General features: G+C 35.3%; 1 protein-coding gene across 2 annotated transcripts in view; it reads left to right on the top strand.

Annotated features, from left to right (window-relative positions):
- The window catches only part of LOC117990041 (opioid-binding protein/cell adhesion molecule homolog), a 93304-nt gene extending 68344 nt beyond the window's left edge, over positions 1-24960 (top strand). For both annotated transcript variants that reach the window (XM_034977480.2, XM_034977479.2), the window contains exons 5-12: positions 118-325; positions 12697-12867; positions 15982-16110; positions 16492-16630; positions 18488-18639; positions 19820-19927; positions 21461-21523; positions 21966-24960. In XM_034977480.2, the coding sequence (XP_034833371.1) occupies positions 118-325; positions 12697-12867; positions 15982-16110; positions 16492-16630; positions 18488-18639; positions 19820-19927; positions 21461-21523; positions 21966-22180 (1185 nt within the window). In that variant the 3' untranslated portion in view covers positions 22181-24960. The remainder of the gene's footprint in view (positions 1-117; positions 326-12696; positions 12868-15981; positions 16111-16491; positions 16631-18487; positions 18640-19819; positions 19928-21460; positions 21524-21965) is intronic.
- The last annotated feature ends 285 nt before the right edge of the window (positions 24961-25245 follow it).

Raw genomic sequence — 25245 nt, 5'->3', positions numbered from 1 at the left:
CCATGTCAGAAGATAAAATTATTGGTGTATACCACAGCGTTTAATTTTTTCCGGTATGCCCATTTGGGTAGCTCAGCAAGTACGTACTTGTTTCTTAATAATCAGTTTTTTTCAAAGGTGGCGTGGATCAGAGCTGATGACCAGACAATCCTCACGCTGCACACACGTCTGGTGACCCACAGTACACGGTACGCAGTCACCAACGACTCGCCAGGGTCATGGCAGCTTCACATCCGACCGTTGAAGGTGGAGGACCGAGGATGCTACATGTGCCAGATCAACACCAGCACTATGAAGAAGCAGATAGGCTGTGTTGATGTCTTGGGTATGTCTCTCCACTAATGTTTTTTAACTAAAGTCATCTTTTTATATCTAATGGTACGATTACACCTACCGAGTAGTGAAGCGAGACAGTAAAATGTCACTCGGCCGAGACAGTGCTGTGGCTGAGAAATTGCGGCGAAATTGCACTCGTTAAAGTGTTTATACCAACCGAGTACTCGGCCGAGGACACTGACTCGCCCCTGTACTCGTTAGGTGTAATCGTACCATAAGAGGAAAAGCTGACGACTGACTGATATATCAACGCACAGCTCAAACCACTGTACGGGTCGAGCTAAAATTTGGCATGCAGATAGCTATTGTGTCGTAGACATTCACTAAGAAAGGATTTTTGAAAATTCAACCCCTCGTAACCGCCGTAGGGGGTGAAATAGGGGTTTGAAATTTGTGTTGTCCACGCGGATGAAGTCGCAAGCATAAAGCTAGTATTAGTAGACTAAAGCCAAGGGGGGTTTGCGACGTTTCGGATTTCACACCCGTATTTTAAGAGACCGTCAATTTTTTCAGTAAGAAATAATTTATTTTTGACTTATCGTCGTGATTAACCCATCACCGGCTCAATACAAAGCACGGGTCTCCTCTCAGAGTGAGAAGGGTTTTTGGCCATAGTCTGCCACGCTGGCCATGTGCGGATTGGTAGACTTCACACACCTTTGAGCACATTATGGCGAACTCTCAGGCATGCAGGTTTCCTCATGATGTTTTCCATCACCTTTTTTTTTTAAAGAATATTAGCCGTGTTAAATGACTAATATTCCCCTTTCCTCTCCAATTAAGCGTCAGGCTTGTGTCCACTCCTATACCGGTTGAGCTATTAAAGCAAGTGATATTTAATTACTTAAAACGCACGTAACTCCGAAAAGTTATAGAGGTGCGTGCCCGGGATCGAACCCTACCTCCGATTAGAAGGCGGACTTCCTAACCAATAGGCTATCACAGCTTGACTTATGTATCCCTATTATTCCTGACAAAATAATTACTCCCTTTATCAATTCTATTCATCAGGTATTCAGTAATAGTATATACCCATGAAACTGTTTCTTCGTAATTTCGCGTAGTGGTTAATCTTTTAAGCCTCTTGTCTCTCACGGTTTCAAGTCACGAGTTTGCGAACACGCGTCGTAAGCCGGCATACCGCCCTTAAATCACACAGGGCATTAATATTGCGTAGATATTGACAATATTGGTGCAGGATATTGTACACGTAATGTCCACGAAACGCATACAAATTCGCCTTTTTTGTAATCTTCTACGTCGCGGTTTCGGTTTTGAGTAAAAACCTTATACCTACCTACTTAGTTTAGTGCCAAAATCGGACCGAATAATCGACCTGTGACTCAGGACTAGCTTATTCCCGCGACTTCGTCCGCGTGGATTACACAAAGAAATCCCTATTTTGCCCCCTTAGGGATTGAATTTTCAAAAATCCCTTCTTAGCGGATGCCTACGTCATAATAGCTATCTGCATGCCAAATTTCAGCCCGATCCGTCCGTAGTAGAGCTGTGTGTTGATAGATCAGTTAGCTTTTCATTATATAATATTATATTTAACAAACATGCAAACTTTTATATTTAAGTAGGTATGATAATATGTGTAATATTAGTAAAACATAATGTAAAACTATAGGTACCTATTGTAGATTTTACTACTAGTAGAACTAAGAACTAAAATAATACAATACAAAGCTAAGAGACAACAACTATTTATCTGCTGTATTTGTTCACCTCTCATGTTTATTTGCCAGTGTACCTATCTAATATCTTGTTTCTATTGCTAAGCGTAATAATGTACTTATTTGCTTCGGTACTCATAACGATTCGTAGAATTTCCGACCTACTTGGATAGGTCTTAACATCAGAGATACTTATTATAACTTTTTTTATTACTTATTAATAACATAGTAAAAATGAGTAGGTATGTAGAATAAGCTAAAAAAATGCAAGTATCTTTTTCAACATAATGTAGAAGCGAAAGTTAAGTAATTTCATGGCCAGCTCACACTACTAATTTTTAATTTAAATTTATATTAAAAATATTTTAAAATTAAATTAAATAAAGTCAGACACCTAAAAAACATAATTTGATGAAAATTTAGTTTGAAAAAATATGTAGATATCATTGACTTATATATTACTTCGTATGGACAGGGCCATTGAACAAACAAAATGGCACCGACTCATTGGTGCTTTAGAACCAATGCAACCTCAGTGACGTCTGTATTTCAAACGGGTCGTTCATTAGTATCTAAGAGGTGGCGCTGATTTATTTGGTTCCAAAACCGTGAAAAATTTTGTTCGCTTGGGCATATCTTGTCATTTATATCGATGGTAGATATCGAAAATATAATATGATTTAAAGTTTATCTCGGTATTTAAGTAGGCCCCTACAATAGAATCACCAAGCGGCGAATGTGTGTAATTAATTCATTGTACCTACTGATAAACATTGAAATCTACCTATTAATCGCTGTCCGATGCTTGCCATTCCACAACATTAAATCCTAATGCGATTCATCGATCCAGACAACACAATTAAATAGGTACCAGTACCGCGTAGATAGATTGTATTTGGTAAGCCACAATTTAAACCGATACCTATAGTTGAAATCAAATCCAACTCTAATAAACTTTTATCTCAATTTAAACTCATCTAAATATATAAAAGGAAAAGGTGACTGACTGACTGATCTAGCAACGCACAGCTCAAACTATTGCACGGATCGGGCTAGGCACGCAGAAAGCTGTCATGTAGGCATTCGCTATGGAAGGATTTTTGAAAATTCCACCCCTAAAGCGGCAAAATAGGGGTTTGAAATTTGTGTAGTCCATGCGGACTAGGTCGCGGGCATAAGCTAGTCTAAATATATAAAAGGAAAAGGTGACTGACTGACTGATCTATCAACACACAGCTCAAACTACTGGACGGACCCCCTATTTCATCCCCTAAGGGGGTGAAATAGGGGGTTGAAATTTGAGTAGTCTACGCGGACGAAGTCGCGGGAATAAGCTAGTCTCGCTTATAAAAGGCTCTTGAAATATTGCACTTCTATAAAGATACAATGAAAGATTACGGAATAGAAGAAGGTAGGTATTCGACAAAATTATACCATGCCCGCGACTTCGTTTGCGTGGAATTAAGTTTTTAAAAATCCCATGGGATCTCCTAAATCAAGTAACCTAAATTATTAATCAACCAAGTGGCTAAAATCAGCAGAGGTAGACTTACTTGCTTGATCATTTAAAAGCAAATAAATTATGTTTATTTGTTTGAATAAAAAAAAACTTTCTGTTTCTATTTTTATAACATCCATACTTAGAATTCCAAGATTTTTGAAATGAAATCACCTATACGCATTGTTAATAAGTACTACTTAGCGGGACATGATCTGATTTGTTTTCCTACTAACTACTTGGAAAAGTTGGTACTACGAGTATTATAAACTTATCAATAAATAAATCTGAATCTGAATCTGAATCAAGTTCTTGGAACTAGGAATCAGCTGAGCGCGTTTCTAAGTTTACTTTTAGTAGTTCATTTCAATCTTAATCATCTTCTGATGCGTCGTCATAATCATATTATTATGTGAAGCTCAAGGCAATTTGACACGACCGGAGAGACATCAGCTGTAGGACCAAAACGGCTTTATATGCTTTCCGTAACACTTCTTTTGTCTCTAGCTCTATAGATATACTGGGTATATTGGATAACTTGGTGACACGATATTCCCGGCGGGAACAATGCCAAATTAGAGTAGACGTAGCCACAAAGTTAATAAGATAGTTATCAACTGTACAGATAGCGGTTCGGAAGGAGTTTGGAGTCTTTTACACGCAAAGTGCTTCAATGATACTGATTCTGATGGCAACTTGGGGTACTATTCGCTTCTTTTTAACCGACTTCAAAAAAAGGAGGAGGTTCTCAATTCGTCGGAATCTTTTTTTTTTAATTTTTTTTTTTATTTTTTTTTTATGTATGTTCCCCGATTACTCAAAGACGCCTGGACCGATTTTGAAAATTCTTTTTTTGTTTGAAAGGGTATAGTTCAAAGTTGGTCCCATTTAAATTTGGTGAAGATCTGATGAACATCTTCGAAGATAGATACTGGAACTCCTCAACGGATAAGAGTAAATTGCTCGCGATCAGTGTAATAGCTTAGTAAACAGTAGATTTTTAACCAGTCATAGCATAATTCCATGGGGCCACTAAAAATTGTGAAATAAAAAATTTTTACAAAAAAAATAAAAACCGACTTCGATACACAAACACTAAAAATTGAAAAATAATTTAATTTATTACCGAATATATTATGTATACAAGAGTTAATATAGTTCCATAATAATATTTTTTGGGGTCGGTGCCAATGAGGTGCCATTGTGGAGTCTCATAAAAATATGAAGTCTAGACGATTCGCGCAGCTAAAGCTAATTGGCACCGGCACCAAAAAGTATTATTATGGAACTGTATTAACTCTTGTATACATAATATATTCGGTAATAAATTAAATTATTTTTCAATTTTTAGTGTTTGTGTATCGAAGTCGGTTTTTATTTTTTTTGTAAAAAATTTTCTTACCAATATAATAAGAAAAGGACGGAAAGACTTATTTTAATTTAAAACTTTCAAATCTCGTGAATTTAGGTGCCAGCCTTGCGCATAGTAGGTCCTACCTATTAATGTAGAATAGCACTAAAATTTTAAGTAAAGTGAGTAAAATAAAAAAAGTAAAATTCATTTTCGCCCTTTTTCACCAATATTAAAAAGAAAAAACCAATACATTTAGACTTGTTAAATTAGGTTTAGTTTAGAGACTTTTAGATGTTAGTGATAATATCTGGGAACGGCGACAGTTTAACGTGTTCTTCCAGGCACGGTAAAAAAGGTCTAAGGTCAATTTAGGACCTCCAAAGCCGGTCGCTTAATTTATTCTAGTAGTCAACTGTACGGACCGCCTTAGCAGCTTTGACGTAGTTTCTCCAGGATGATCAACTAATTTATGGTATAGAAACTAAATTAAAATATATAATTATTATAGAAAGTAAATTTATGGTTTAATACGCGACAGGTCGAGGTGGCAATCGGGTTTAGCGGGTTTTCGGAGGTTTAGCGCTTCTCGACCTGTCCCGGTAGCACGACTCTCATTCGAGTAAAGAATATTTTGAGCTCAATTTTAAAAGATTCAATGCAATATTTTGCTACAAAAGGTAGCCATATTTCAATGCGTCGGCTTTATTCGCCAGCAGTAAACTACACCCACTGTGCTCGTCCTAAATAAATGACACGTACTGTAAAATGGATTTCAGAGTGTTTCTGACGGGACATAAATTATATTGAAGAAAATTGTTGGCAATTTTAAAGAATAGTGTCGCGGGGAATTCAAGGTGAATAGGGAATTCTAAAAGAAAATCTTTTTTCGAAAATTGATTTACAGTTTACTTGTTAAAGTATTTTGTAAAGTAATTTAATTTTGAAGACAGTTTTTAAACTATTTCAAACTAAAGAACGTCTGAAGTTTGCATAGTTACCTCGGTTGTACTGATTTTATCAAGTTCATTTTAATTATAATTCTTAATTCAATTTTTTCTTGAATTTTTGCCACTTGATTTCATTTTTTAAGTAATTAAATTACAACTGTCGAATTTGGTTCTGATTCGAATATTCACACGATTTGTTCACACGTTCTAGAATAAATAAAGAATCTGTATGTGGTTTGCCAGCTGATTTCCGTAAAAAATAACCAGTTTTAAAGATACATGGGTTTTAAGATTTGTATGTAAATTCTTGAGATGATTTTTAATTTTTAGAATGTATCTACAAAACATTGAATTTGATTGCTTATTATTCAAAGGATAGTTAGTTTGGGGTGCACTACAAAATCTTAATTACAGCATCCTACAATTTTTCTTATAAGTATGCAGTATTAAAAATAAACGGATAAACGTCAAATAAAAACGAGAATAATGACGAAAATGGCCATTCCACTGTCGTTTCTTTAATTTTTAGGAAGACATAAATATTTATGCAAAGATCCTTATCCGTGGATTTATGTGTTCATTTTGACTAAAAAGGCGAATAAAAAGGAAATTATTCAGCTAGAATTTATTTCCTCGGACGAGAATACGGATCTATGATGTTAAAATTAATGGTGTCCCCTGTAGAGGCCATTGTTTTAACATCAGCCGATTCTGAGAGAAAAACCTACATTTTTAGGGTACCTTTGTTACCTACACTTTGTTTCTGTCTGTCCGTCTGTCCGTCGTGTTTGTCGATAAACCTATAGGGTACTTCCCGTTGACCTAGAATCATGAAATTTGGTAGTTAGGCCGTAGGTCTTATAACACAAGTATGGTATCTAAAGGAAAAATCCGAAAACCATGAATTTGTGGATACATTATATATTGTATATTTATACGGCTATACTTACGTATCCAGTCGACGTAAGCCCAACTAGTTTGTGGGTACATCACAAAAAAAATTAAAAAGTGTTCACGAAAAAATTAATTTACTAAATCTCATGTAGCTGGCGCAAGTGGTACATAGGGAAAACTTTGTACGATGCTTACGGAACCCTTCGTGTGCAAGTCCGACTTGCACTTGACCGGTTTTTTGTGGTCATTATTTCGAAATTACAGACAGCACAACTTCAACACAGCAGCTTCACAGCACTTAAAACATCTTAGATACTATGATAGTAAACTGTAATAATATAATATTTTATTTATAATATTTTATTTATTCAAAGACTGTGAAGTATTTGTCGATTGGTATAGTGATTTCTCACTAATCAGCAAAGATCGGAATAGGTAGAAATGGATTTTGGTTAGAAATTTACCTAACTACACCAATTTGTTCGCCAGCTTCTCAATTAATATTATTATATCTTAACTCCAACTTTAGGTACGCTACCTAGTGGGATCACTGCTAATTAGCACAGTGATTATAAAAATATGAACAATCCAACGCGCACACATACGAGTAGGTACAATATTCCTGCTGCATCAATCTCTCCTTTATACCCAAGTTAATCGTCCGAGGTCATTTTTATAATGCCATTGTAACGGGGAATGTCACTCGTATTGATAGTTACTACTATCGGAATACACTAGTCACTTCACAGTTGACCTGGTTTCCACAAAGCTGTTTCCGCAGGACCCTTGTATGATTTGCAAAACACGACCTGATTAGAAATGAGCTATCGGAGAATTGTGTTGATCCCGACCCCATAAACCATTGTGTTTAAGTGATTGCTCGATTGAAATTAATCGATAAGTGTTTCACTGTCCACTTGTTAACGTTTTTCTTCTGATTGAATAGTTTTCTCTTACATTCTGGTTCACTTTTTTACTGACTACAATTTTTTTGGTACAACTAAAAAAATAGAAAAAAATAATAAAATCCATACTGCCAAACCTAAATGCAAAAGTGTGTCTGTAACAAAAGGTAACGTTTTTATTCTTTTTGGTACAGAGATGGCTTGCATGCCGAGACGAGAATAGGCTGTTATTTATCCCGGAAAATTAAAGAGTTTCCACGGGATTTTCAACAAATCCTTAATCCACGCAGATGAAGACGCTGACATGGTAATAAATTATTCCAGCTAACTTAATAAAATTCTCTATACTTAGGCTGCTTTTCATTCGATTAAATAAAACTAGGTACTTACTTATAAAAGACATATTAAGATCATTTATCTAAGCGTAAATTAAAGCAAAAAAGAACTTTAATTCACAAAAGACAATTCATTTGAGTTAACATTTAAAGTTGATAGAGAGTACAGTATAATTTTGCAATACCGTTTCAGATATTACAAAGTAACGACCATTTCCACTGTCGTTATTTAATTTCAAGAAGGGCGTAAATATTTATGCAAGGATCCTTATCCATAGATTTATGCGTTCATTTCGACCAAAAAAGCGAATAAAACCTAAATTATCCCGCCAGAATTTATATCCGCGGGTGAGAATAACGATTCTATGATGTTTAAATTACCAATGTTTCCCTTAACGGCTATTGTTTTAACACCGGGCAATTTCAATGAGAACCATCAAACACCGCGAAGTGCCACTTCAAACAAATATCGTTAAACATGGTTTAACGTATTGGGGATTTTATATTTATAATTCTCGACTCTAGTATCATAAGGTCGGATGTGTACTTCCGACCAAACTCACTTTTTTACATAAAGGTAATGAGCATTTCGGGCTCTTTCTGCCAAGCTGACACCAGTATTTCTATCTCTTTTCGTTGCAAAGATAAATACATGCATAATGTCGTATCTGAACACATTCTAAAAATTTGGAGAACCATAATTATATTTTTTGACTTGCGTATGTATGCACCAAAGCAATGGAGAAAAATGATAGGTGTATTTTGAGTTCGACCATTATGCTACGAAATAAGTTTATTTGTAATAATAGCTGGTACTGCAGTTACGCACTTCTGCTTCTAAAATATGTAATAATTTTGTTAGGTAAAATCACAACAGATGTTATGCTTCGAATTTTTTGTATTAATATTTGGACTGTGAATTATTTAAGACTTTTTGCCTTGTAATAAAAATAATTTTGCAATAAAATTCATGGAAGTAAGTTGAAATAAAGCTTTTTGTTTGTGACTACATTAAAGTTGATGTGATTAATAGGTAAGAGATCCATCCTATTTCACCAAAATTTTAGACTAAACTGCGGGAAAAAAGTAAAGAGCCAGAATAAAGCTGAAGACATTTTGAAAATGTAGACTAGAAAATCTTTTAGGACCACGAAAATCACACCATGGAAATCTAAAAATATATTATAATAATACCCCACTAAGCAAAAACCGTGCATTTATGGTGTTTTATATGAATCATAGTTCAAATCATCAGTTCAAAAATTTATTGCCCTAGTTTTTAAGCCTAGCCTAGTGGTAGCCTTAAAAAATTAGAGTACCTAATCAATTTTTTTCTTCTTTACCCGTCTTATAATCGACCGGTTTTGATATTAATCGAGAGCAGAAATTATAAGGCACCTACAATATGTGATGATAGTGATTCTAACGAAACATTCCTAATTATAGGAAGCTTTAGATTATGTTAATTTAAATATATATGTAGTATAAATTAATTTATTAATTAAACAACTAATAAAAGTGAAAGTAAAAAAAAATAAAAAACTTAACTAAAACACGAAAGAAACAGTTTAAAAAAGTATCTGTTAAAAAGAACAGTCGAAACAGAAGCAATGGAATTTTCAAAAAAGCAGAAAGTATTTTTTTTATTACAAAAGTGGCAATGCCGGATTTGACTAACAGTAAATCCTTTTACCTGCGTAGTTTCTGCACCTTAAAAACGATTCATGATGCTACCAGCAGTGTTGCTACTTTAATGTAGTCTGAAAACATCAGCTGCAGCGGAAGGAATAAAACAGTATCTTGTCTTATTTCATTAATCTACTAGAGAAGAAACAAAGTATTCTCGAAATTGTTGAAGAATTGACTTTGTGGTCTGATAATTGTGTCGGTCATAATCGGAGCATGATAATCGTTATGGCTTACTTATGATTATTATAAGGATTACCACACTAAAAGGTGATAAATCACAAGCTTTATGCTAAAATGCAACATGTACCTACGTGGAGTAAGATGTCATCCATGCACAAATAGAAAAAAGGGAACAGCTGAAAACAATGCAGATTACTAAACTAAGAGATTGGTCACAGTTTACAAGAACATGCGAAGGAAACAAAACTTTTTGATAAGTTTGATTTGGCACTACAACATATTTTTAAAGACCACATCCCTTTACAAAGGTGATATATCAGGACCGTTTGTTATATCAAAAAAAAAAAATAAGAACGGCGGGGATTTTCAGATTTCGGAATATATTACCTGGCTACAACTAACGCAATAATGCTGGGTGTTATTATTTTATAAAAACTACTTTAAAGAAGACTTTTTTGTATTTCATTAGTATGTTATAGGTACATATAAACTTAAAATTCTTCCCCGCTTTCGCCCAATATACGACATAATGAGAAACCATTATCCACTGTAAAATATAACCAACTTTTGCAGTAGGTACCTGCTGATCTCCATTCTTACTTTACGTACCTAATCATTATAAGGAAAATCAGGCTATATTGGCATGTTTTAGATTTCTATATTGATGTAACCGCAATGTATGCAATTCCACAAAAAATGTTTGGCCCACTGTAGGTTTCTAATTACTTTGTATTTTTTTTCCAATTTTTGGCCGTTGTTTTTAATTAATGGGCTTTATTTGTGAATTTGTAAATGTTATTTTCATTCATTCAGAAGTCACAAGGTTTACACGGATGCAATGGTCAGACTATCGGGCGAATGCAATTATTATGTTTCAGATCTAACTAATCAGTTTCAGAAAAATCAGATAGGTACATTGTTGCTATCTCACAAAACTCCTAAATGATTTTTGTGAGATAACTACTGTGATCTTTTGTCCGAATATTACTTATGTATAATCAGTTAAGACGTATTATGAAATATTAAGTAATAGATCCGACTTTTATTTCAAATTTGTAATAGTAAAAATTGCAGCCATAAAGTCGGTTTACAACTTATGCACACAATTTTTTAGCACAGTTACGAATATTACCAGCATAAAGTCGCATATCGTCCATTTTGAAGAAATTGTGAGTTTATATTTTATTTATTAATGATAAAGCATTTCTAGTAATGGTTAATGATAGATACAGTTAAGTGTTAAATATTACAAAAACAACTGAAATTGTATCTCTAGTAGTTTAGAAATTATGACCCGATTTCCCTAGCATTTTTGTTTTGGCTCTCCTGAAAAGTAGCAAAAATCCACATCCGACCTTATGATACTAGAGTCGAGAATTCTTTTCAAGGGTTTTTTTATAATGTTATCTTTTACGTGTTATTTTCACGACGATGCGCGATGCTTAGAATTTGTTTGTGCTGCAGTGTTTTGTTCTGCCGTCGCGTCGGTACATTAAACTAATTGGCATATTTTATGTGAAAAGACTGAAAAACAGTTGTGGTTCAGGCTTTGAAACACTCGGACGTTCAGGATGGAGACTTAAATGTACTGACCTCTACCTAATAGAAGTACGCTGGGCTTGCTATTGCCGACTTATTTTCGAAGCAGTTGATTCAGTTTGTCAAGTTGACAGCTAAAAAAAATTTCAAATATTTAGTAATCTATAGTATGCGACAGGTCGAGATGGCAATCGGGGTATGAGGCGGAGGGATACACTGCACACCCGCGCTACCCACTGTTATATTTAGATTTGATAACAAACATCGCCAGATATACTTACTCCAAAGTCCAAACACTCGAGGGTTTGCTGAATTAATTCAGCATTTAGTTATTCTAAGCTTTTTGCTGCGCAGCCGTCTGCTGCAAATGACGAAGTAATCTCTACCAACTGACGCAGTGAGATACTCAAATCTGGGTCTATTGTATAAACTCCGCAAATTGCTAATACGCGAGGTCGCCATTTTAGTCACGTCAGCACTAGACTGAAGTTTCGAGCTGATGGTATATTTTTCTTGGCTGACGTCAAAATCACGTCATTTCGATGTTAATGGTTCCAGCGCAACAGCAATTTGCGGGACTTATATCTATACCTATTTGAAAAATTTGTAATGTTAAAATATGATTCGCGGAACAAATTAGCATTTAAGAGTGTATGATTAATATTATTACTTACAGCAAATTGAAGCGAATTTTGAAATATTAAATATTTAAATTTTAACACAGCATATTGACTTTTATCTCCAGCAAGTAAAACACAAACTTTTTGCCCAGATGAAAATTTCGCGGATTTTTGCGCGATTTTTTTTTTAATTTTATTTCTCAGTAGAAATTGATGCTTTACATGTCATAGAGGTCAATATACTGTGTTAAATTTTTAGAAATTAGCTTCGATTCGCTGCTAGTATAAATCTAAACTAAGCGTCATGATTATGATTCGTTCTGTGTACTTCCAATACTCGGTTTGTTCTAATTCCTCCCCGTCTATCTTTCCCCCCCGTATCTCTTTAGGGCGGTTAGGTTATGCACTCATCCGAACCGAGTCCGTGAAAATACATTCCGAAGTAGTCATAGACCTATTTCTAGTAGGTAGTCTATGACATATGCCGTAGATATTTTTTGTATCCGTATTTTCACGGATTCGAATCGGATGAGTGCGTGATCGCTCTTAGGGCGTCTGTGCACTCATCCATATTTGGTTCGTTTCCGTGATTCTTCGTAGTGGCCGTCATACAAATACGTACTCATTCGATTCGTACTTTTACGGAATCCGTGATTTCACAGATGAGTGCACAAATGCCCTTAGGTTGTGCTAACATTGTTTTTTTCTATTGTCATGCAGTCCCACCGAATATAGTCGACGAGGGAACTAGCGGAGATATAGTTGCAAGAGAAGGAACCGACGTCAGCGTCACGTGTAAAGCAGATGGTAGACCACTACCACGCATTCTTTGGAGAAGAGAAGATGGAACTAATATACTGTTGAGGAATGAAGATGGTGAACTCCATAAAGGTATAAAGTTTTTTTTAAGGCAATGACAAGTTATTAGCGACGAGATAATCACGATAGTTTTGTGACCAAATCAGAAATGAGGACATCCGTAGGATAACCAGAGGAACCGACATAGCTTAACGGGTTGCGGAATTGAAGTAGCCATGGGTAAGGGCACATATTATTTAAATTAGGAAGACGTTGGGGTCCTATGGTGCTGAAATAGCGACCTCGTACCGGAAAGCGCTGCGTTAGTAAACACCCCACTAGGTTGACATCAAACGAGGCGTAGGTAGCCGCTGGACGACTATCGGTTAACGATGATCATAATGATGATGATTTGACTCATAGCGACTACGAATGTTCTCATTTCCGAGTAAATTTTCATTTAGCGATTTGTTTAATTGGGTAAGTACATAGCTATAAACCAGTAGATAAGCATGTAGTACCTAACTATGATAGATTTCTAACTATAATTAATTTCCGCTCTCACTGCAACTTTCATGAAATAACAAAGAATGGATAAATTAGGTAGGTAGAACAAAATTAAAATTTTAATTACAGACCCTTATCAAAGAGAATTAAGGAGTTAGTCGAAATACCCACAAAACGCTGCGTACTATAGGTGTAATGAGAAAAAAAACCAGCCAAGTGCGAGTCAGGCTCGCGCACCGAGGGTTCCGTACTACAGTCGTATTTTTTCGACATTTCGCACGATAAATCAAAAACTATGTTGCGTAAAAATAAATAAAAAACTGTTTTAGTATGCACAAGTGAAGCTCTTTCATATTATTATGATACCCCACTTGATATAGTTATCTTACATTAAAAATTGAAAACACTAATTATTATTAGTTCAGTGCCCACAATTTAATTTTTTTGAGTGATATAACCACAAAAATTCACAGTTTTTAGATTTTTCCCCATAATTATGTCTGCTCCTACCTACCTGCGAAATTTCATGATTCTAGGTCAACGGGAATTATCCTGTAGGTTTCTTGACAGACAGACAGACAGACAGACAGACAACAAAGTCATCCTATAAGGGGTCCGTTTTCCTCTTGAGGTACGGAACCCTAAAAATAATAAAACCACAAACAAAAGAGTAGCTTTACCACAAACGAGAATATAAAAAGCCCGAATTCCCAGACAGATTAAAAATACAGTTCCAAAATATCTCGTCTGCATTATGAAAGACGACAATCCGATATGAATATTCGTGTCATACCGTAGAAGGTAAAATTAGGGGAGAGATTTTTTTATACAGATGATTGTGAACGCCCGCTCTCACGTTTTGGCTACTTTTTATTCTTAAATAAAACGTAGCCTGCCGCTTTTAATTTATTTCTGTCATATCCGGTCCTCGTTTCCTCGGTTTGAGGTCTATTGTCAAAGAAAATATTTCCCTATTTTTTATTATTTAGACATTTTTTTCAATTTCTTCTTCTCAACCAATATTTTATGAAACCTTATGTGAACTCCGGATTCCAACCCCTCAGTCCTAATGCCGTAGTGTAAGGTATACCTACATAAAATAGTGCCTTATATTAATTTAGGTTTAAGTGTTTTTATATAATACTATATGATTCCCGCGGCTTCGTCCGCGTGGATTTAGGTTTTTTTAAAATCCCGTGGGAATGTAAGATAACTCTGTACCAAATTTCATCAAAATCGGTTAAACTGTTGGGCCGTGAAAAGCTAGCAGACAGACAGACAGACAGACACACTTTTGCATTTATAATATTAGTATGGATGTATTCTATCCATGTGATTATTACAGTATGTTTCCATAAATAAAAATAAATTAAATTAAACTATAATAATATTGACGTGGCCAAAATTACCATGAAACGTTGTGATTTGAAAGTAAATAACAATAATTTAGATATTTATTTGGCAAATATCGTGGCAAGTAGAAAATATTTAATGAATTCGTACGAAAATATAATTCGAACACGACGTAGAGTTTTCCTTTGAAAGGAAAATCAGATCGGCAAACTTGTTTGTCATTATAACTACGTAAATAATTAAGTGCTGTCGTTTTGCAGAATAAATAAAAGACAAGGCGGGGCAAAGTTTGCAATAAAATAGAAATATATAAAATAAATAAAGATAATGAGGTTAGTATACATAGTACTTGGAAATTTTTCTTGTCAATCCCTATACCGTATAATTTTTTTCATAACGTATTTTAAATAATAAGTAAAGCATGAAACTCACACAGCGCGCGATGACAATGTGTCCAAAGCGGCTTATAAAAGTTGGAATATAAAACCAGCTCTACACGGAGCGCAAATACCTACTTAGTGCTATGCTCGCGAAGTTGCGCGCCACCGCACCGCGCACAGATTAGGTAAAACTTAATCTACGCCAGAGTAATAATGTACCTGTACAGTGCAACAAGGCTATTTTGGCGCGTGGCGCAAATCGCAACTAACGTTGTTGTCAAGTGTCCCCTTTGTTCTTGTTTGAATATTCTAAGCCTTTGTTGTCCAACAGCGCCCCCCTGTCAATGTCATTCAAGTGCCAAGAGTGCCATGTCGTACTGTATAGTGCGACATTGCATGACACATGACCGCTTATGGTCGCACATTGTAGCAAAAATCGTGTGGCACGACAACACCTTGCGTCGCGTCGCCTGTCGTACCGTAATATTCCAATTCTATAGTAAGCCTTGGAAACAGACTGCTGCAGTATGCTGCACTGTCGATGCTCCAGCCTTTGTTTACGTGCTTCATACATACTGCTTTCTTACAAATCATGCACGCGCGCGTTTGGTGTCCTGCCTGTTATATCATGTCGCCCTATACAGTGTTATACAGTAAATTGTACTTTGTGTCTGTATGAGTAAACCTTTAGCAGTTTTTATGAATGTCATTTATTTTGACACTAGTCCGCGACTTCGTACGCGTAGATTTAGGTATTTGAAAATCCTGTGGGAACTCTGACTTTCCGGGATAAAAAGTAGCCTATGTCACTCTCCAGGTCTTAAACTATACCCATCCAAAACAATCACGTCAATCCGTTGCTCCGTTACGACGTGATTGAAGGACAAACCATCAAACTAACAAACAAGCACATTTTGGCATTTATAATATGGGTGGGTAGTTATTAAAATCTCGGATGCTTTCACAGTTGATATGTACACGGGTCCATTGCTGAACCTGACGAAGGTGGAACGTCGACAGATGGGTGCCTACTTGTGTATAGCGTCCAACGACGTGCCTCCGTCGGTTAGCAAGAGGATAATGCTCAGCGTAAATTGTAAGTAATAGGCACTAAGCTAATAATAATATAGTATGCGATAGATCGAGATGGCAATCAGAGATGGAACGCTCCGCAAACCCACACAGCCCCCGAGCTAATCCGTTGCGGGCGTGCGCGGATGACGAGCGGGTGTGCGAGGCGTCCCCCCATCACAGACGCCGATTGCCATCTCGCCCTGTCGGGACTATACTTAGACCCAAGTCTGGAGACTTTTCCTTACTTTTTGGACGTACATTTTTTTAAAATTCCATTTCAACTTAACTAGTTGAATTTGGACATTAACTAGTCAAACTCAATGAACATTTTGTAGATAATAATATTATGCTCTAGGATAACTTTGTCTGTGGTTTCCAGATTTAACCATTATTTTTGTTGCAGTCGGTCCTTCAATAATGATAGCTACGAAGGTGATCGGAGTTCCTACAGGATCACAAACTAAAATGGAGTGCCTTGTAGAAGCGTATCCTCCAGCTATTAACTATTGGCTGAAGAGTGGAGAGGAAATGATACTCTCTGGGTATGTAAGTGAGTCGTAATTTGGTTGTAGCATTTTGATTGAGAGCTGTCGACAAGTTGAAGTGGCAGTGGTTACTGAGCAGGTCATGCTTGCGGTGGTTGTTGAAGCTGAAAAGTCACAGAGTGTACTCTGAAGTATGAGCATAGCTTGGGTAGCGTGATGCATAAAGAGGGTAGTGGGAAGGTGGATCTCTAATAGAACCTATGTCCCACAATAGACATCCGTCGACTGATTTGATGATACGTTTTTATTAAAAGCAGTTTTTTACTAGCTGATTATATTAGGATCTAACTTTATGGTCACTCTAAAGTAAAGATTTATGAATGCAAATTGCAGCACCTGATGGTGAGTGACGATGCAATTAAGAAGCGCGTTAACCTAAAAAACTGTCCTACAAGGAGTACCTATGGTAATTTTGCAAACCATTGCATCCTTGCTGTTACTCATGTTTCTATCCAAACTGTTGTTTAGTCTATACCGTAAATGCTCGAAGCCTCCAAAATAACGCAGATATGTCCAATACCATGTTCAAAACGTAGAGCGTAGCGAAACCGATAATTAATCTATGTTCAGTACTTTCCGTGATAAATTCATGAAATCAAATTTATTTTATTACATCGTATAAATACTAAAAGGGATTTTAAAAAACACTTATACTGAATGAAATTTTACTTCACACCGCGCGTGAAATCGTGAAAAAATGAGTGTCCTTTCGATTCCAATAAATCCCGGTTGCTGCTTTTGTCACTATCAAACTACAAAATAAAAAATCGGTCAAGTGCGAGTCGGACTCGCAAAGGACGGGTTCGGAAAGAAATCATTTTTTCATGGCGGTTATTTTTAAATGTTCAGTTTTTGTTGTTATAGCAGAAATAGGAATAGACATTCTGTGAAAATTTGAGATCTCTATCTATAATAGTTCACGAGATAGATAGCCCGCGCACAGACAGACGGATGGACAGCGGAGTCTTAGTAATAGGGTCCCGTTGGCACTCTTCAGGTACGGAACCCTGAAAGGCCTAGCATGATTGACGGCGAACGGCCTCGCAAATTATTTCTCACTGTCAGACCAGATTTTCGAGTACTCCCTCTCTGTAGCTGTCAATATATCACTAGTTTTGCAGAATGTTACTTTGTACCTTTTGTTTGTGTTAATTGAAAAACGTGGGTAGCAAAAAGTACATATTCTGGTGAAAACCGAGGGTCAGATTACCTTTGACAATAATAATTGATGCTGACGATGACGTTATAGGTGCGTTCTTGAAATTATTAAAACAAAAATACCTTGAATTCAGTCATCGATATAGAATAATTAAGTGGAACAAATCTAGAGTTAATGCCATGATACACCAACGTTACGTTAGATTCAGTATGGTGATATATGGGTGGCTTCGTCACCGTCGTTTAAAACAATAGACGTCTATTGCTGAACAAAGGTTTTAACAAGGATTTCCAAAGACTACCATCTTGTACTACTTGTGTCCAACAACTCCCAATAACTGAGTTTACCTTTTGGACTCCAAAAGTGAGTGAAAGAGTCTCTTAACGCTGGATTTTTCAGTTTCACCATTCTAGCGCATTGGGACTCGATCATTGATATAGGAGGAATATAACATCGTCTATCAGTCTTTTAAGCTGTGTGCCCCACCCACATTTACTTCAGCTTCACAACTCTTCTATGTATGTTCTTGTTCTCCTACAGTACTCTCCTCTTTCTTTCTCATTTCATCTAATGCATATAATTCGAGCATAATTAGATTAAGAATATTATTTTGAACAAAACTGCAATAGTATAAATATTGCGTAGAAGACTTTATGGAGCTTAAGAAGAAAAAATAACACAAAACACATTTTCAGGGGTAAACACGAAATCAGCGAAGTCCGCGTCTCTTCGTACCAGATACGGACAATTCTCACTGTGACAGAGTTCAGTAGCGAAGACACCGGTACATACACTTGTATCGCCACAAACACCATTGGAAAAGCTGAAGGGACTTTAAGATTATATGGTAAGTGTTCAAATAGTTGTAGAGTGATGGGCAAACAGACAATCTAAATTCTAGTTAGTACTAAGTGACCAAGAGGAATCTAAAGAAAAGGCGTTCAGAGCCAAGCATGCTCATTCTTACGAATCTTCTTCTTCTTGTTCTTCTTCATCCCACGCTATGTTGGGTTGGCACATCATGTCCTTCCAGACATGTTGTAGGTGATTTGACATGATGTTTAACAGGCCGCCTGCCTGACACCAAGCCTCTTTGGGAATGCTTTTGTTTGGTGAATACATCAGAACCGCCACCATTCGGCTTATCCCTTAGTTGCTTTTTACAAAATCCACGGAGCTATATGGACCAATCACATCCTTAAAGCGGGGCACATGCTCATTCTTACGAGTATTTGCTAAAAATATCAATGATTGATTAAATTTGATCTTTTGGTATTTAAGAAATTCTAGATCCATTTACACGGCATTTTCCTGCTTTTATAGTTCTAACTTTAAGCCTAGTAAACTATGTACCTAATACAAATTATATTCATTCACATGGAGTACTGAACTGGTACATAATGTAAAGATGTTGAACAAATCCATTTGTATTAAAATTTTGTCGACTTTCATCAGCGACTTCATAAAGCAATCTTTATGAAGTCTTTTTGAAAAGCTTTCCCGAGAATATTATGATGTACAATTTTATTTTCTCCTCATCATATTAATTCTTAGCAAGTTATTCGTGAAATTAACCAAGTGTCAGCTAACATGTAAGGAAGGATTTATTACTCTCCAGGCAGCGATCACGCGATCACGAAAAACAACACGTTTATCTTTGTACAACGTAAATTACTAACGAAGAAAGCTTTTCTAATTTCCCAGCCTTCTATCATAAAATACCTTTTATTTTGCTTTTAATGGGAAAGTACTTACTTCCGTAATCCGTATAAGTACAACTTTATTATGATATCAATTTTTACAAATTTGTAGTTATTTTAGCATCTTCAATTTTTTCTTATTGTTACTTGATTGAACTTTTTTCAAAAATTTTGGTTAAAATCTTAGTCAACATTACTATTGTACTACCCGACGACATAAGTTTTCTAATAATTTTTATTCAATTATTCATTCAAAACTATTTATTTCTTTATTTTAATTTTTACGCCGCAATCAGACAAAAAATTACAACCGCATTTTTATTACAGAAATCAAAATGACCACAACAACGACTACGAGTACGACAACGACTACAACAACAACGACAACAACAACCACGCCCGCTACAACAACCACAGAGTTTACGACACCACATCGTAAGTCTGACATTTGTTATTTTATATTTTTATCCAATTTATATTATAAAAGGGTACTGATTACTAGCTCGAGTTTTTAAAAATCGATTTTCCAGGATAAATGTCACTCCTGTCTATCACAGAACAACGGATTTATGGGAAATCGCATAGGTCCGTTGCCCCGTCGCAGATGTTAGCAACAAACAGACACACTTTCGCATTTATAATTTGGGTAGTGTTGATGATCCAAGTCTGGGTCAGGTTTGATCTAATGTTGAAATTATCAAACAAGGGTTAGAATTTAATTCTAATTGGCATTTGTTTAAATGTAAGCAATAGGTCTATGTATTGTCGTGCCTTTAAGCATATTTTTATACTTAGTTAAGTAGCAAAATAAAAAATGGTCTCAAATGACTGCAAAAAATATATGAACTCTGAAACTTTTGTACTGTTTGATATATCAACAACAATTAAGTTATGCACATATCTACATTATATACATTGCGTTACATAAACATTAAACGTATCAATGTAACATAATGCGTCTGCGAATTGCGTACAGCTGAACAAATAGGTGTTATTAGCGACAACCGCGGGGCATCATCTGTTCCAATTATGGGCGCCATAATCGACAATGAGCGCCAATTCTGCATATCTGTTTACTGTTATTTATACGGGGAAAAACTTTCGCGATAATATGATAATGCCCATAATAGTATTATACGTACTAATACACAGATGTTCATCTGTCTGTTACCCCTTCACTACTTATTTGTTGGTTCAATCTCGATAAAATTTTGCACATAGCTTATGAGCAAAATTTCATCTTAATCTGCCTTCTAGAGAGTAGAGACGGTCTAGCAGATAATAATTATGAAATAACCTCAGCTTGCCCAAGTTTATTGGCTCGGCCTGAGGCTGCTCAAATAGATACCTACGAAGCGAGATATGCTACAAAGTGCGATATTATAGGTATAGGTATAACGTTTGACTGAGACTACTCGGGAGGTAGGGCGCAGGTTATGGGATCGTGACGGTTGACGTAAAAATCGGTCAAGTGCGAGTCTGACTACCACATGAAGGGTTCCGTACCATCGTACAAGAAATAACACTTTTTATTTTGTTTAACTTTACATGACCGTCATTTTGAAATTTTTATTATTTGTTGTTATAGCTGCAATAGAAATACACATTTTGTAAAAATATCAACTCTCTATCTTATACGGTTTATGAGATACTTAAAGCTCGCTGACAGACAGACGGACGGACGGACAACGGAGAGTACCGTTGGCGCCCTTTGGATACGGAAGCCTAAAAATTAAGGAATTCAACTGTCACCCTCCCGCAACCCGCACTCTACTCCACGAATGTCCCAATTCTAAAGTTAAACGGTACACTATAACCCCTAATGAAAAATTATAAAATTCATTTAATATAGTCTCATGACATGTCTTTTGGGATTATATCAAAATTAGGTTGTTTATTAGATGTGAAAAGTTTATAATTAAAACGACCTAGGTACTAAAACTAACGTTAACTAATTTTCTTGTTCAGATTACGTGGTGGCGCTACAACCAGCTGAGCAAAAGTTTTACACGCCCGATGTGACGACATATGGTAAGAAAAATAAAAGTATTTTTTTTGTTATTTAAGAATAACATTTTATTTAATAAATAACATTCAGATTTTTTTTATGACCGACTCTAAGTTAAACTCTGTTACTGCCATCACATGCAGTCTAGTGTTTCGTGTATTTTGTAGTTAGAACTGGTGGTAGGTTTCGGCGGAGGGTAGTTATCACCCTACCGGAAAAGCGTTGCTGTCAAGCGATGAGCATTCCGGTAAGCCTACCGGAATGCTAAATCGCTTGGCGGCAAGCCATGTGGAAACCAATAAGGCGTAAAGGTTTAGTAATAACTGCCATACTTCTTCCAAGTTAGCCCGCTTCCATCAGACTGCATCATCACTTACCACCAGGTGAAATTGCAGTCAACGGCTAACATGTTATTAATTGATAAGAAAAAAATGTGGTAATAAAATAAATATTTTATTTATTTAGATACAATGCAGAACGTGATAGAGCAATCTGTCCTCGACAACAACTGGCAACCAACTGCGGAATCGAGGAGCGTTAGTTACCATCAAGCTTTTCCTCTCCCCACCCTAGCGTTAATATCATTGTTACCACATCTTATGTACTATATTAGCCATTTTATAATGCTTACTCTTACGTCTAAACATAGTCATAAACCAATAATAAGAGGTGAAAGATGATAAGCTTAGAATTATAAGATTTGTGTCAATTTAATGTTTTACATTGAATAGTGTTATTTAATTATTTTGTAAATTAAGTAAGTATTTTATTATATAGAATTGCTCACTGTAGATCATTATCAATTTTGGACCTTAATATACTTAATATAAAATACACACTGATTAAACAATATACACGTTAACGTAGTTATGACGAAAAATGTGAGAGGTATGTATACCTAATACAGCGTGTTTTTTATTAGTAAGAATATTTGTAAGTAAAATAATGTCAAAAAGGATTGTAGAGCTATATACGCCTACATGTGCCAATAGACTTTTACAATTCAGCGGTGTATATTATTAACGCAGTAATTAATTTCTATTCATTAATTTGCAACATATTTAAATAATAGTGATAATAATTTGCCCTCCTATTATTGTATATTAATTCGAAAATCATTTTATATTTTATCCGGCTAACATAATGCATACCAACGATGAAATATCAAATAATATGGTTTTGTGATAAAACAAAGATCATAAAATTATTATATAATAGCCAGTTTACATCAGTAAGTTTATTCTTGCTCTGGATAGTACGGGACAATGTAGGTTTATTACTCAAGTAATGTCAAGTTTATTACTTAAGTAATTTCAAGTAATTTAGTTGAAGACGTATAATACCTACTGTAGACTGCATTAGAGAAATTGAAAAGAGTACCAACCCAGTTAATGGGCTGCATAGTTCACTGGATTAAGTGCATTAAAATGGGAATATAATGCTGTACAGTATTTACATTAATTCAACCATGTGTCTATGTGTACTTAAGTCCGTGAATATAATAAATAGTACTCGAATTCTTCATGTTAGTATTGACGACTTGTGTACCGCCAAATACAACTTAATGCTAAGTTTAACATAAAAATATCACAAAAATATAATTATTATGATATATACTGGATCAAAAAAAAAATGTTGGACTGGCATTCTATAGAATTTATTTTCACTCTGAGAGGAGACCCGCCTAAGTAGTAAGCCGGTAATGGGTTGATCATGATTAATCAGTACCAGCAATAAATAAAAATGACTTAACGCCAAGCTGCACAGAAAGAAATAACTTAATATTATAAATATAATAAGCTGCATTCACGTAGTTATACGGCAACTGGGGAAAGTCACAAGGCCAAACTATTAAAGTTACATCGCAAATTTTGTAACGTGATTTTTAGAGTTAACAGAATAGAAAAGTAAATTACAAATACATCAGTTACTTTACTTTATAGCTCACTGGATTAAGCACATTGAAATTAATAAAAACGCTGTTGACATTGGAGTCAGTACTACTGGCATGCTACTGGAATAATGTGAATCAGCCATCAATGAAAGTAGCTTGCACCAATATTGCAGAAAGAATATTACTCCAAACAAAATAAACTATATAAAGTACTGGAACAGAGCAAAGTCCCAAAGAGTTGGACAAAAGTATTAAAGTTTACCGCAAAAGTTTTTGACGCGTTTCTTGGAGTTGGCTTCCGTCTTATCACTGTGGCTTGTGGTCTAAAGTATTGCGCTTTATAAGAAAAATCTTTTCAATTACTTCAAAAGCCAAAAGGTGTTCATGCTGCTGTTGACTCTGAGCGAAACAGTTTCGCATTTTTAATACGTGTTTTATTAACTCGCATTCTTGTAGGTCTGTTTTTTGTCTGTTCGCTACAAATTTTTCGATCGAATTGAAACCTTACCGATACTGGAACTGGATGACAATGAAACATCAGCTTTCTAGCGTCATCCGGACCGAAGCTATGAGTTATGAAACTTCGAAAATACGACGAAATGCTTCCAGAAAAGGGAGGTTGTGCCACTTCCTTTGGATTAGATCGTTTTGCACTACCGTGCCTCCTGATTGACTCGCTTTTTTGTCTCTCTGTTTGTTATTTTTTTTGTCTATTCAGTACAAATTTTGCAATCGATTTGACACTACTTCTCGAGTAGCTAGAGTGTAATTATACCTACACCTTGAGAGGGGCGCGTTGAACGCATTTCCGTCGCGTTGTGAGTGTGGCAAGCCTAGCCGCGGTTACACCTGTAAGTTTTACTCACGCAAGTAGCTTACTTGATTAACTTACGACAAATTTACTAATGTAACACTGTTATAAGTTCATTTACCTAATTCCGCAAGCAAGGTAGGTACTTACGTGAGTAAAATTTATAGGTGTATTCGGGGCTTTACTCTAAATGACTAAACGAAAAAAGTGTATATTGTACGAAAATAAAAATTAGAATATCGTTTCAAGTACCTAAGTAAGTAATTAATAAGTAGTACGAAAACCTTGTGAAGTTATTAACCTAACATGTACAAAATATGTTATTTTAACAAAGCATATCAATATAATATAAATTTTAAATGTAAATATTAGTTAATCGCCTAGGTTAAGTTAATTTAATTAAGGTTACTTAGGCTCTAAGTCTATCGAAATCTCATTTATAATAATATACATTTTACATATTTTATTAATTAACAAAAAGTTAATGCAAAACTATACCAACAGGTAGTTTTATTTATTTTGCAATAATTTCAATATGTAAGTTTTTTGAACATTGAGAAAATTATTATAATTAGATACTTAATAATTTTTTTATCTTAGTGTAAAATTTTCTTAAAGATGCTTTGTTTTTAATGAATTTTCTTTATTCTAAGCGTTATTTAGTTTTAGGGAATGTTATGTAAATATAGAAAGGAATAAAACAACCAAAAATACAGCTCTGTTCTTGTAGAATACAATAATATAATGAATATTACCTGCCCATAGAATCATAATGTAAATAATAAATATCATTAAACATGTTTAATAATATAAACTGTTTTTTATTTTTAAGCATGATTTCCGAAAATCCTGAATAATTTTAGTGCCAAAAATTGCCACAATAATTTCAGAATCACCCATTTTAATACTAAAATTGTGAAAAATATGAAACCTGCAATGAAGATTGAAGATAAAGTCACACTAACGAAAACTTGCACTGGTGTGGATTGATGCAAGTGTAGTGAAATTTTAGCAAATTTAAATATTTTTCATATACCTAA

This window comes from Maniola hyperantus, chromosome 17 (genome assembly GCF_902806685.2).
Source record: "Maniola hyperantus chromosome 17, iAphHyp1.2, whole genome shotgun sequence".
Classification (NCBI taxonomy): Eukaryota; Metazoa; Arthropoda; class Insecta; order Lepidoptera; family Nymphalidae; genus Maniola; species Maniola hyperantus.
The sequence above is the reverse complement of the archived record's forward strand: the minus strand, read 5'-3'. Positions and strand labels throughout refer to the sequence as shown.